The following is a 13,099-nucleotide window of genomic DNA, read 5'->3' as shown; positions in this document are numbered from 1 at the left end:
TTGGGTACACACTGCAAGGCCAGGGATTGTATTGTCCTTGAGACACTGGCAAAGGAATCCATTGTCCCCATCTTGGGCACTGGGATGGGCAGACGTTGACCAACTGGATGTCACCTCTGCAGGCAACATTGTGCTTGGCAGCTGACCAGCTCAGGAAACGAAGAAACTGGCTGGTGATCAGTATGGTCCTTTCCATCAACAGAACCCCGAGTTGGCCTTTCCATGTAAAGGGGCACAGTTTATGTTTCCGTGGATGACAAAGGCAGTCCCTTAGCCTCCAGTCAACACCTTGTGTGATGGGGCTTTGTTGCCTCCTGGATCTTCTCAGATTCTGACCTCAGCATCCATGCGAACATGCCCTGCCCTTCCTGTCAGTTGTAAGTGGACTAGGATCTCTGACTGGGGATATTTCAGATAAGAGCTGCTGTCAGTGTTGCCAAGATATCTGTCCTTTGGTTGGAGGGAGAGCTGCCTTTTGGATTTGCACAAGATAAAGCACTCCTGGCAACCAGGTGTTAGCCATGCTTCCATTATCACATCAGATAGAGCCAGCCATTCTGCGTCATGTTGTTTTAATTATTAACTCTAAGAGCTGTTTGATCCCACATGTAAAAGAGAGATAGTAATACCCATCTCCTAGAGTGAGTATTCAGTGAGACGCCATGGTAAAAGTTCTCTTTAGAAAAGCTGGCTCCTGCAGACCTTGCACACAGGGCGAGTGATGTGCAAAGATGTCTGTGACTGCCACAGTCTTCCTGAATGCATCCCTGAAGTCTGTGGCAAGGAGGGTTGCTGACAATCAAACTTGTAGCTGTTCCACGTTTACTGTGCCAAGTATTATATGCAAACAAGGCCCTTACCAGCTGAGTGAGGGGTTTCCCTGCTTTCACAGACGGGTAAAGCTATGCCAACAGCTGTAAGGAACGGTGACACTGCTTGCCTCAAGGCTGTCTATACCCTCTGCTTTCCAACCACAGCCCTGCCAAGGCCGGACTGTGTCCAAGATACCCGGCCAGCCGGGCACTGTGTCTATCCTTTGCTCACGTCTGTGACCTTCAGGGTATTCTCACTTCCCTCCCTGCTAGCCTGAAAGTCTTTCTGGATCAGTAGGAATTTTTAGGTTACATAACTCTTTGAGAATTTGATAAAAGTAATGACCCCTGTCCTCAATGAACAGATACACAACAGTTCATGTGCAATTTCCAGCAGTTTGTGGAAGTCCCAGTCCACCCCCAGGGTAAGAGCTCCTAGGCTAGACTGACTCTCATAGCTACTTTGGCAGGATGCAGAATCATGCACAATGTCACTCAGGTGATAATGCCCAGGGTCAGCGTATGACCTTGGAAAAGGAATATTTTCCCAGTGAAATATTTAGCTCAGGTGGAATTTGCTTGACAACAGAGGAGAAAGGATTAATAAGCCCATTTTCTATCAAGGCTGGAATGGGTGGGGTTAGCCTGACTCCACCTCTCACTGTGCTGATGCCGCCCTCCACCCCAGCTTCCTGCCTGCCTTCCTGGGCCTGGTTCATCCGCTCAGCCATCCACTCAGCCTTTCTAGGTGGAGATGGTGGGGTGGCTTTGGAAGATTGCACTGTGACTTTGGCACATTCCTGCCATTAGGGGTTTGATAGGAGGCGGTCCAGGCAGAAGCAGTATCTGGTGGGGGGGGGGGGCGGGGGCACAGACAGAGAGTCTAGAGAGGGCAGCTGGGCAGAGGGGCACAGCACCCAAGGAGCCATACCAGGCATGGTTCTAGTTTTAGAAATGGTTGGTGGGCCGGGCGCGGTGGCTCACGCCTGTAATCCTAGCACTCTGGGAGGCCGAGGTGGGCGGATCGTTTAAGCTCAGGAGTTCGAGACCAGCCTGAGCAAGAGCGAGACCCCATTTCTACTAAAAAATAGAAAGAAATTATAAGGACAGCTAAAAATATATATAGACAAAATTAGCCGGGCATGGTGGTGCATGCCTGTAGTCCCAACTACTTGGGAGGCTGAGCAGGAGTTTGAGGTTGCTGTGAGCTGGGCTGACGCCACGGCACTCACTCTAGCCTGGGCAACAGAGTGAGACTCTGTCTCAAAAAAAAAAAAAAAAAAAGAAATGGTTGGTGTCAGATAACCTAGCAATGTGGGCCAGCAAAGTATGAGGGAGTCAGGCATTTGGCAGGCAGTTCTCTGGGTGCACTAAACACACAGTGGCAGATCTAGTCCCAGGGCTGGACTGGAGGAGGAGGCAGGCTGGGAGAGTGAGAATTCTGCAGGGCATCCAGGCAGGCCTCGGGCTGACTCCAGTTCTGCAGCCAGCTTGGTACCAAAGGAGGGGGTGCCACCCAGGCCCCATGGGGGAGGGGACAGCAGGATCCCCAGTCAGATTGGCTCTGATAGGGTCTTACTTACATCAAGGACTTGGTAGTCGTGGATAAACCCAGGAGTCCCCGAGGTGAGGGCCGAGTGAGCAGAAGCTGTGCATATACATGCTGCCTGTTAACTCCTGAAATGACAAAGACTCTGGAGTAGAAAATCATCTGAGACATCTGAGCAAGCGTGATTAAAATGATATGTGTAATTTCAATATGCAATTTTTAAATTTAAAGGCTAAAATATATTTTAAGGCTAAAAATCTCTAAAACATCTGCTTATAATTCCCTGGCTTTTCAGGTTCAAGAGTTTCCTAAGTATATGAGCTGGGATGTAGTCAGTGGTCAGTGGCCCAAGGCGTGGCTCCTGTAGCCCAGCCTCTGGGTGGTCGTGTGTGCTGCAGGAGCAGTAGGGGAAGCAGGGTGTGTGGTCCCTTCCTTCAAAGGGGGACGGAAGCTCGCATTTGCTGAGTGCCTACTATGCGTTGGGTGCCAGGTTCTTTGTGTGTCGTCTCACTTGATGCTCACAAAAACCTGGTAAGTTTAGGGAGGAAACTGAGACTCAGAGAAGTTGATTCCCCCAGGTCACCCAGCTAGCTAGTGGTCCAGCAAAGACTTGAACCCTCCCTGGCTCTCCCTCTACTGTCCTACCCCCAGAGTATGTTCCAGACCCATTTTGGAGACATGCAGATATCTGTCTCACAGCTCAGTTTTGGAAGATGCCAGTTTGTAGAGGTGCTTGTGAGACAGGAGAACGAGTGTCAGTGCAGACGGGAGAGGCAGCTGCTCCTGGCTGGTGCGGCTTCCTGAGGGCCTTGCAGATGCCCCTCGGCCCATTTCTGCAACGCTTTGTGTGGGAGGGGCTCCGCGGGGCTTTTGTGGATAGTGCCTATTAGTTACTTATATAGCTGAGGCTTCTCAAAAGTGGAAGGAAGAGGAAAGAGAGAAATGCATAGCAAAGAAAACCTAGGAACTGTGGTGATAGGAGAAATAAATGACTGCTCTGGGTGTGAAGCCTGCATAGTAGGTATAGCACAGGAAGCTTGGGAAGTAGGTGGCAACTCGTCTCAGATGGGTAAGACTCCAAGGGGTGTATGGATAGGCTTCAGGGAATATAAGAATACAAGTATTTGTTTGAAATTTTATGTAAAGCTTTCCAAGTGTGTGCTTTTTGCTCTAGAGGGAGGGCCATGACTTTCACAGAATCTCAAAGAAGGCCAAGACTGCCAGGCAGGCTGAGCCTACTGATTGAGAGGCTGGGATTATACCTTGTGCATGTTCTTTTAATTTTGCCTTAATGCCAAAAAACAGAAAATTGAGCTTGTGTAATACGGGATTTCTGGGGTGGTAACCAGCAAATAGGTGGTATCGGTGGGGGTGTAGGGAATGGACTTGCATGTGACAGTGTGAGAAAGCAAAACCAGGGCAGGCTGCCTAATTTTGCTTCACATTATTCAGTTCTGCAATTTTAATAGCTAGCTAGAGAAACAGAAATTTGTAAAGGGAGACATAAGGCCCAGGAGAGAGAAATCTGTTTGTGAAGACTGTACTTAGTCTCTTTGTTTGTGTTCTATGCAGATCAATACCGCTTCCGGACAGAGACCATTTAACAGCCATACTCTTTCATCCCCTTGAGGAATCTGGGAAACTGTCAGACTGAGTTGTCTATAGCAGATACTCCTAAATGCACCCTCTGTGTGCACCAGGGCAAGTGAACATCTTGACCACAGCAGTGCACAAAGGGGCCCAGAGAGCTCGGCCAGCATTGCCCGCCCTCCTCTCATCAAGTGCAGTTTGCATTCCCTTTGGAGCAAGAAATCAATTGGATTTGCATGTAGGGACATGTGTTGAACTGTCTTTGGCAGCTTCTGGAGCTGCTTAGCCTGGCCGGAAGAGGAGGTGACGTCTTGCCCAAAGCCCTCTCTCCTGCCCTCCCTGATCTCCCAGCTCTCCCCACTCAAGCCTTCTTGCTCTTTGTCTGAGGGTGTGTCTTGCAGATGCATGAGCTCCTGCCTTATTTTTCAGAATCAGAGACAGGGCAGGTGCCTGGAGAAGCCTTGGGAGTGGGGCTTCTGATAAAACTTGACAATTTTTCTGCCCAGGAGTTCCCAGGCACCTGCCACTCTGCTATCCGGGGAGCTGGGCCCTCGGAGGGCATCCTCGCTGTGATGTTAGGCTGGTGCCAGGCTGGGCAGGTCCAGGCTAATCTTTGCCCCCTTTCTAGGATGCCAGGAGAAATGGAGGTGGTTTTGTCAGCCTCACTCCCTAGCTCATTAAAGCTGTCTTTGTTTACTGAGAGCCAGGTCACTGGGGTTTAGTGGAAGCAAAAAGCACTGATCTTTGGAAGAGAGGGGGTGGGATGGAGAATCTCAGTAGCTGCCAGAAGAGGTTTTGAGCTGTTTTGATCAGGACGACTGGTGCCCCTCCCTGCAACTTGATGTTTCGGTCTGTTCACTGTGGGCCTTGCAGCCTCTGCCCCAGTGCCCTCTGGCCATGGGCAGAGTCACTGCCCACAAAGCTACTTGACAGTGACCCAGGGCACCTCAGTGTAAGGCTTGGTGCCCTGATTCTGGGGTGGCTTTGGGGAGGGTTTTGGGGCTACAGGCAGTATTGTTACCCAATTGCCCTGAAACAGTGAAAAGCAGACATGTGGTAGGCACATCTTTCTCCTGCCATCTGCCCCCTGCCCCTGTCCCATGCCCTGTCAGAGAGGGTCTACCTCACTGGAGGCCTGATCTTCTAGCGGGAACCACAGCACTTTGGGACAGGCACTCTGCACTCACTCTCTCTGACGAGAGAGAGTCAGCCCCAGTGAAGGGCTGCTGCCAACAGGAAGCCTGTGTCTGTTGAATATGGCTGGCAGGCAGCTCCTGTTTCCATGGTTACTAAGTAGGGCAGGTTAGTATTAGGGCTGCCCAAGGAAAAACTGGCATCGAGGGAAATGCTTGTGCTGGGGCCCTTCCCTGGCCTGCTTTAACCCCCTTCCCAGACTGGGGAGGCAACATTTTACCTGAGGTAATAGGAATTCGGGGTCCACCTGGCCGCCCAGCCCTGGCCTCCTTCACAGGTGTTTGCCTTGGTGCAGAGGAGCGAGCCTCCCAGATGGCCAGGGGGAGGAGCTGGAGAGCACTTTCCAGAGCCCTGTGCTGCCTTGCTGGGCCCCTCCTTCCCTTCCTCAGTCCCTGGGATTTCATTGGACATTCTCCCTTGTCCCCAGAAGGGCATGGTGTTTAGAGAACTCGGAATCCAAATTTGATTGGTCCTAAATCCCATGTACCAAATCATCAGAAAGTGACCCACTGCTCCAGGTCACAGCATTTTCATGGGGCTGCGTGAATAACAGGTTTAATTGCAAGACATTAAAAGAAACTCTCTTATTTGTTTTTCCATATGATCAGATACCAAGTTCTGCAGCCATAGGGTGGAGTTTCTGCTCCTTTGTTCTCTGCTGACTGACACACCATTCTGATCCTCTGTTTCTTTGTAACTAGAATAGAATAATCTTTGTGGGGAGAATGTGGGGGAATTGATCAGTGTGAGTAGGAGACATTTAAAAGCATAACAAGTCAGTGAAGGGCACTTTGCAAATTCATGCAATTATCATCTTTAGTTGCGAATAACATGTTATTTTTGTCTCTCTCCTTGCCCAATTTCAGAGAAAATTGATTAAAACCTTTGAGTGCTGCTTCAGACATTATTTTTGGTGTAGAACAAAAAAATAAAAGGTGCTTAGGAAATAGTTACCTAATAAGATTAGCCCATTCTTTAATCCTATTGGAACGAATTCTTTGGGCATTTTGGAGATATTTCTTAGAGCAAACAGGGAAAGCCTCAGGTGACAAGAGCTGTGATTCTACAGTGATCTGAATGTCTTTTGTTTTTACTCTGGCTCTGGATCACGTTACTACATAATTCTATGTAATTTACATGTCTAAGTTATTTGCATATTTACTTTTAAGAATGTGTTTTCATTCATGATTTCTGGGGAAAGGATATCCGGAATTCAGAGGCTCTGGACCGACTGATCTGACTGAATTTCTGGCAGGATTTAAGGAACTGCTCTCCTCCCTTTTCCAGGAGCTGGGATGGTGTTTTTCTAGCCTCTTGGGGGAGTTTTTTAGCCTGAAGGAGTGTTACTTTCTGCCAAAGGGCAATAGCAGGTGAAAACTGTGCCCTCTCCCTGGTGGCTAATGTCCTGATTGATGAGTCATCGCCACAGAACTGGGGGGATGGGCCCAGGCTGCTCACGTGGACTCACCCTTTGAACCCCATCTAATAGAAACACGGGTGAGCCAGGAAGTGCTCCCTCGGGGGCACAGTCCGTGGACCTTGGCGGACAGTACTGACCCACAGACTGGGTGATCTTCAAGGCTCTTCCAGCTCAACAGCCACTTTGAGTTCTAGCACCTTGGTGTGCTTGCTTCCAGGTGCCCAGGAGTGCCAGGACTGTAGACCTGACCTCCAGAGTCACGAGGAGGAGTAAGGGAGGACACCCATTGAAGGAGCGGAGAGGATGGCAGCTCCCCAGTTGTTTCTGTGGGGACAGAGCCTGAGTAGCTCCATCCCCACGTTTGGCATGTTCCTGAGGTTGAGCCTCTGCCCTCGGGTGGCATGAGATCTGTGGCGTCCGTACCTGCTCACTGCAAACAGTCCCCTGTTTTTACAGGCAGACTTGACCTAGTCCAAAGGCCGAGACCTCCTGAGGATTTGACGCTGATCCCATTGGATATTTCTCATACCTCCCGCATGCCTCATCTGGTGTTGTCCCTTTCTGGACTGAATAGGTTCTATTTCTTCCTCGTTACAAGTTTCTGCCTGTGTGAAGTTTTAGAAAGCTTCGGGACACATTCCATTTTTGAATGGCCGAAGCCACAAAAAGTTAATATTTGAAACTGTAGGAGAGGAAGAGCTACAGGCAGAAACCTGGATTTGATTTTAAAAAACAAACAGATAAAAAAAAAAAAAAAAAAGAATTGTTGAGCATCCACTATAACTTGAATGAAAGAAGAAAACCAATAACTTTCCCCTAAAGTTGTTTTGAGGCTCTTGTGGGGGGTAAACACCTCGCACTGAAGGCAATCTAGGAAGGCCTCACTTGGACACTTTGGATGCAAGGGTTGTGTGCGGGTCTAGGTTTGGCAAAGTGGGCAATTAAAGTGAAGCAGGGGCGTAGGACAAGCAGTTGCGTCAGAAGCGCACGCAGTCCCCATCCTCCCAATGGACTGCACAGTCAGGTGGGGAGGGCATAGGGCGCTCAGGGTGTTTGCTGACAGACTTGCTAATTAAACACCAAAAGGCAATATTGTGTTGCCAATAGTGATGGCTGTGCCAATGTTATCAGCTGCAAACTGGCTGCCAGGAGCATCCTAATTAAAAATAAACAGCTCTGGAAGTGGGTGTAGGAGAGTGAGGACAAGGATCCTGCCTGAGTTACTTAGGACATCTGGGATTGCTCCTAGGAAAGTCATGCCATGGTCACTTTTAAGCCACCTCCTTTTCTCAAAAGAGTCTCTGTCTCATAACAAGGTGGTGTGGTATGTACAACTTGCCCTGCTTCCTTAAACCCCAGGGTGCTGGGGTGACAAGCAAACAGACAAAGCCACTGGGAGCAGATTGCATGGTGCGGTTCAGCCCCAAGAAGGAAAGGTTGCCTGGGGGCTTAATGATTTCTGCCGGGTCTCTAAATCGAGGGGGACAGCTAAAGCCCAAGGCCTTTTCTAAGAGGGGTTAGAATTTCATCAGAAAGCAAGTCTGGTCACATGAGAATTTCTGGCACTGTGTGCATGGCAGGCTGGACACTAGCCTGCCAGGATTGAGTGAGTGGATCGTATTGGCTTCGGCAGAGGGGGAAAGTCCCAGACTGGCCTGGGAGAAGGAGCCGACTGACTGCCCCGCCACAGACTGCGAGCAGGAGCAGCACAGCTGCTGCGCGAGGCTGGGGCTCTAACGTCCCCGAAGCCTCTTTTCTTTTAACCCTAAGGAAAGTGTGTGGTCCCTGGGACTGAAGACCGAAAGATGCCTAAGGAATGCAATGCTTTCCACGCTGTCTCTGCAGCTCTGTGCTGCTTCTATCACCGCAAGTCTTTCATTGGAGTCAAGGTAGGTGTGGTTTGGAGATAAGGTACATCTTAAATCTTTTGGGGGTTCCTGAAAGCGTTAGTTTTCTAAAGCGCACTAGAAAAAGTTTGCAGCTTGCTGGATGTAAGGACAGAGGTGGCTGCTTTGACTGATGTGTGTCCATGAGCTCCTAGTGGTGTCCCTCCCCTGGGAGCAGAATCCAGCGGCACAGAACGGGGCTCCTTGTCTGTTTGAGACGAAGCTGTTTTTCAGGACACTTTCATTTTCCTTAGGCTGAAATTTTACACCAAAGTTGCTCAATAAGACAGAGCGATCTTTCTCTCTTTGTCTCTGTCTCTCTTCCCTCATTTGTAATGAAAGTGAGGCGGCCGAGCCCCTGTCTCTGCTTAACCTGCTGGTCCGTGATATGTCAGTAATGTACATCACATACAGAAACCACAAAACGTCTCTCAAATTGCAGCCAGCCTTCAAAATATTTCAGGGTTCAGAGCCATCTTTTTCACTGCTCACATTTTAACCTTGGTTATGAGATACCAATGCCAAAGGCTCTGTGTAATATGTCAATACACTATTTTGATGAAAATATCCGGAGAACCTCCTTTGACTAATTCAAGATGAGGGCTGTGTTCTATGTTGCCTGCCTGTGACGCACTAAGAATTAAAATTAATATAGGCTTTCATCGATCTTGGTGTTTGCCTGCCTCGGAAAAAGCGTGTTGCCCCAGCCTGACTGTGGACCTTGGTTATTCCTGGGAAACAGGAGTCTGAAAGCTCTCAAGGAATTCTTCCCACCCTGCAGCAGAGCTCCCTCTCCTGAGGGACTGGCTTATTCATTGCCTTTGAAAAGGCTGAACAGGCTTGTGATGTTGTGCTGCTTTCTTCTCAATGTGCTTTTTAAAAAAAAACCTAAACTTAGGAAAACTGCCTGTTCGTGGGAGAAAGACCCCTCTGCAGAAAAATAGACTCTGAATGAGAAGAGGGTGGGCTTCCTCTGGTTGGGGTGTTGAGACTAGCAAAGTTCAATCATCCAGCAAAGTTCATTATTGCCACTTTGTCAAGAAATTTGATGGAGGATGAGTAATCATGGGTTAAAAGTGTTCGCCTCCTGACTTAAGAGCCCCTTTCTGTCCTGGAGCCCAGAGGAGTGATGCGAGGACTGTGTGGTCGCTGGCCTAAATATGGATCATTCTAGCATGGGGCAGATGAAGTCATGCCATTAACAGTATTTTAAAGCTGTCAAAGATAGACCAGGAGGTCCCAAAGGGAATGGTGCACTTCAGGGATTGGCAGTAGGTTTTCACTCTAATAGAAGTCCTTCCATAAGCCAACTTCTGCTAATTCAGAAAAGTGCAGCTCAGCATTTGGTATGTGAGGAACCAGCCCATCAGTATCTGGGTCTGAGGGATGAGATTCTGTTTGGATAACCCTGTGTGTCGGCAGTTATGGCCCCAAGGCCTGCCTGGTATATAGTAAGGGCCACAGAATGTGCGCAGTTAGTCGAGCCACCATCACTGAGCTTATCCCTTCTCGACCTCTCTACCACGGCCAGTCTTGGAGGTTGACTGGTGGTGGAAGTGCCTTCCTTTCATCCCTACCCCAGTTTGTTGCAGTCTTCATGGCACAGAGAAAGGACCTGATCTGCTCACATACCAGAAACTGGAGCCTCAGTCCCAGTCTAGGGTTCCCCAACTGCACCCTCAGGATGAGTTTCCCTGTTCTGTTTTGCTTAGTCCGTTACTTGGGAAAGAAATCTGCTTGTACTTACTCCCTCATCCTGCCAATGTTGCCCCAATGATGATGCCGAATTGCTTTATTGACTCCCACTTTAATTAGGGGTTTCAGATCTTGCTGCTCATAATTAGTTTCCGTTGCAATTAGAGTTTCAAAATTAAATTGGGATTGATTGCCTGATAGCAAAGAGGAAATAAAGCTCTAGTTCTTGACCATGTATGCTGCTTCTCTTGGCACGAATTTCTCATACCAAAAATAACACTGTGGTAGCCATGGTAACTTCCTATTTGGTCTAATCCATATCATCTCTGGAGAAAGTAGGATGTTATTAATAGTGTTTGTTGTATGGGAAGAAAACTAAAAATATCAAAGCTCCTTCATTACATAGGAGACCAATTATACACTGGTGCTTGCAGGGAGTATGGTCTTATTTGCAGAGGTCTTACAGAATTTAGGATGTATTTAGGGGCCTTCTAGGGACTTATGCAAAGATCCTGGAAATGAATTAAATGGGAAGCCAAAAAATGGAGAGCAAGAATCAGGGATATGCATACACTGCTGGCCCTCACAGAGTTGAGGCCAAATATGAGATGTTCCAGCCACATTAAGGATCATGACTTTAACACCCCAAAGGGATTCACAGTGGAGAGTCATTTCATAAAAGACCACTGAGTCTTTTCTCTGGGGAAAAAAGGAAAGTATATTTTGCATAAGCCCAACGGGAAGAAGCTTGAAACAAAGATATTCCAGATCCATGACATTAACAGACACACTCAAGTGTGGAATCCTTGCATGTTGACTGTAGCCCCATCCGTGCATGAACACTGCGTTAGATGGGGTGGGATTGGGGTGGAGGTGGGTGATAAGTGACAATTGAGACATGGTTCCTGCCTTCAGAGAACTTACCACAGGAACACGAGGTCATGGTATCGTTTCATTACATTTGCAAAAGGCTTTCCAATCTCTGGTTTCTTTCACATATTGTCTCATTGGAGTCTTAAAACAAGCTCTATGAGTTGAGCAGCGCAATAGTTTACCTTTTAAAAAACAAAAATTCTCTTTTTAGAGATGGAGTCTCGCTATATTGCCCAGGCTGGACTTGAACTCAAGCAATTCTCCCACCTTAGCCTCCCAAGTAGCTGGGAATACAGGCGCGCACCCCTTGGCCCACAGTAGTTTATTCTTTCCACAGAGGATAACTGTGGCTCAGAGAAACAACCTGCCCAGAATCATTTTGTGGGGAACCAGGAATAGAAATCAGATTTTTCTGGGCTCAAGCCCAGTGTTCTTTCTGCTATACCATATTAAGACAATCGAAACCTGAAACAAGATGAAATTGTAAACCTTTATACTTTATTTTGCTGTTCTGTTGGAAGAGAACAGTGTGAGCCTCAGTTTTTAGGAGAGCTTCAGGGAGGGAGGATGTTGGACTGGTTTTTATAGAACCTTTTTAAATTTTTCTTGTTTTTTTAGTAACTCAGGGTTTGGGTAGACAAAGGAGAGGATGGTATGAGGAAGGCATTCCAGTCTAGGGGAGCAGCAGACCCAATAGCTGGAAGATAAAAAAGACACTGGCATTGGCAGAAGCGCCGAGAGCCAGGCCTGCTCAGAGCAGCAGGCTCACAGGAAGTGTAGTGGGTGCCACACTCAGGAAAGCAACAGAGGACTTTGGGGTCCAGGCTGAGGAGTTAGAAATAATCCCACCAGCCAGGCCTCCCTTACTAGGAGTTAACAAATGTTTGAGGCAGATTTCCACATGGACTTTCATCCTGGTCACATCCTCAGTTCAGCTTAGGCCCTGATTGTGGTGTCTCAGATATATCTGCCAGGTGCTGGGGACCCAATAGGTAAGACCCAGTCCCTGCACTGGAGGAGTTTGGTGTCCAACTCGGGAGATGTGCTGCAATTCCATGCCTGGTGGGCGTTCTACAGAGATTTATCAACGACTAAATGAAGCCATCCTGTGTTGATGATTTGGTGGTGCTCTCTCCAGAGGGTTCTATGGCTCCCCAGAGGCACTTGCCTGGCATAGCCTGGGCTGGAGCCAGGAGGATCAGGGAAGGCCTCCTGGGGGAGTCTGGAAGAATTAGTAGAAGTTGCCCATGGAGGGAGAGGAAACGGCATCCCAGGCAGTGGGCGGAGCAGGCACAAAAGCATAGAGCTGTGGGGCGGCCAGGTGTGGGCAGGGAAGCACCAGCCCAGAAGGAGAGAGTCAGCAGGGGCAGCCGGTGACAGGACCAGTGAACTACAGAGGGAATTTGATAGGAAGCACAATGGGTCACCTTTTGGGGCTGGCACCAGGGACAAACCTCCTGCTTCTGGCCCCTCGTGTCTCTGAAGAGCAGTGGATGTTAAGCTTGTGCTGCCAGGAAGTGCCATACAGTGGGAAGATCTTATATCATGTTGTTGCTGTTGTGGTTATGTTTTGTTTTGCTTTAAACCATTTCCCTTACCCTGAGAAAATATTCGGGGCCTCTCTGAATCCACATTGTAGCCCGAGGCGTCACATCTGCCCATCCTAGAGTGCGGCCCTTGGAGCTCGGTTTCCTGTGGAACGGTCTGTCTGTGCTGCGGAGCCTGTGGTGCAGCAGCGGTCTCGCTCATCTTCCCTGTGGCCAATCCTTTGGTCTGTCTGTTACTGTGACAGCTTGGGGACCAGTAACACATCCCGGCTTTGACAAAGGCCTGAGTCGCCTTTGCCAGGGGATAGATGTACCCTCAGCACGATCTGTGCAAGGTAGAAAAAGCCCCATGGAGAACGTCTTTCCAAGTGACTCAGCCCCTCCTCATGGCGGCTGCTGGTTGTTCATTTATGCCTCCAGTCCTCCAAAGAAGAAGTCCAGCGCAGCTCTTTTTGAGAGACTTAAATGCATTCCATTGGCATCTGGGAGCTGTAGGGATCTGGTTTCAGCATCAGGGGAAGGACGTGCTTGAC

At 48.7% G+C, this 13,099-nt stretch overlaps 1 protein-coding gene across 11 annotated transcripts in view; it reads left to right on the top strand.

The window, feature by feature from the left end:
• Positions 1–13,099, top strand: part of BCAR3 (BCAR3 adaptor protein, NSP family member) — a 111,353-nt gene that overhangs the window by 53,509 nt on the left and 44,745 nt on the right. For 2 of the 11 annotated variants that reach the window (XM_069480192.1, XM_069480189.1), the window contains exon 1: positions 8,213–8,454. The exons of 8 other annotated variants lie outside the window; for them this stretch is intronic. In XM_069480192.1, the coding sequence (XP_069336293.1) occupies positions 8,371–8,454 (84 nt within the window). In that variant the 5' untranslated portion in view covers positions 8,213–8,370. Of the gene's footprint in view, positions 1–8,212; positions 8,455–13,099 lie in introns of those variants that run through there. One more of the 11 variants, XM_069480190.1, reaches the window with a different exon arrangement.

This window comes from Eulemur rufifrons, chromosome 8 (genome assembly GCF_041146395.1).
Source record: "Eulemur rufifrons isolate Redbay chromosome 8, OSU_ERuf_1, whole genome shotgun sequence".
Taxonomy (NCBI): Eukaryota; Metazoa; Chordata; class Mammalia; order Primates; family Lemuridae; genus Eulemur; species Eulemur rufifrons.
This window is presented reverse-complemented; position numbering and strand designations above follow the sequence as displayed.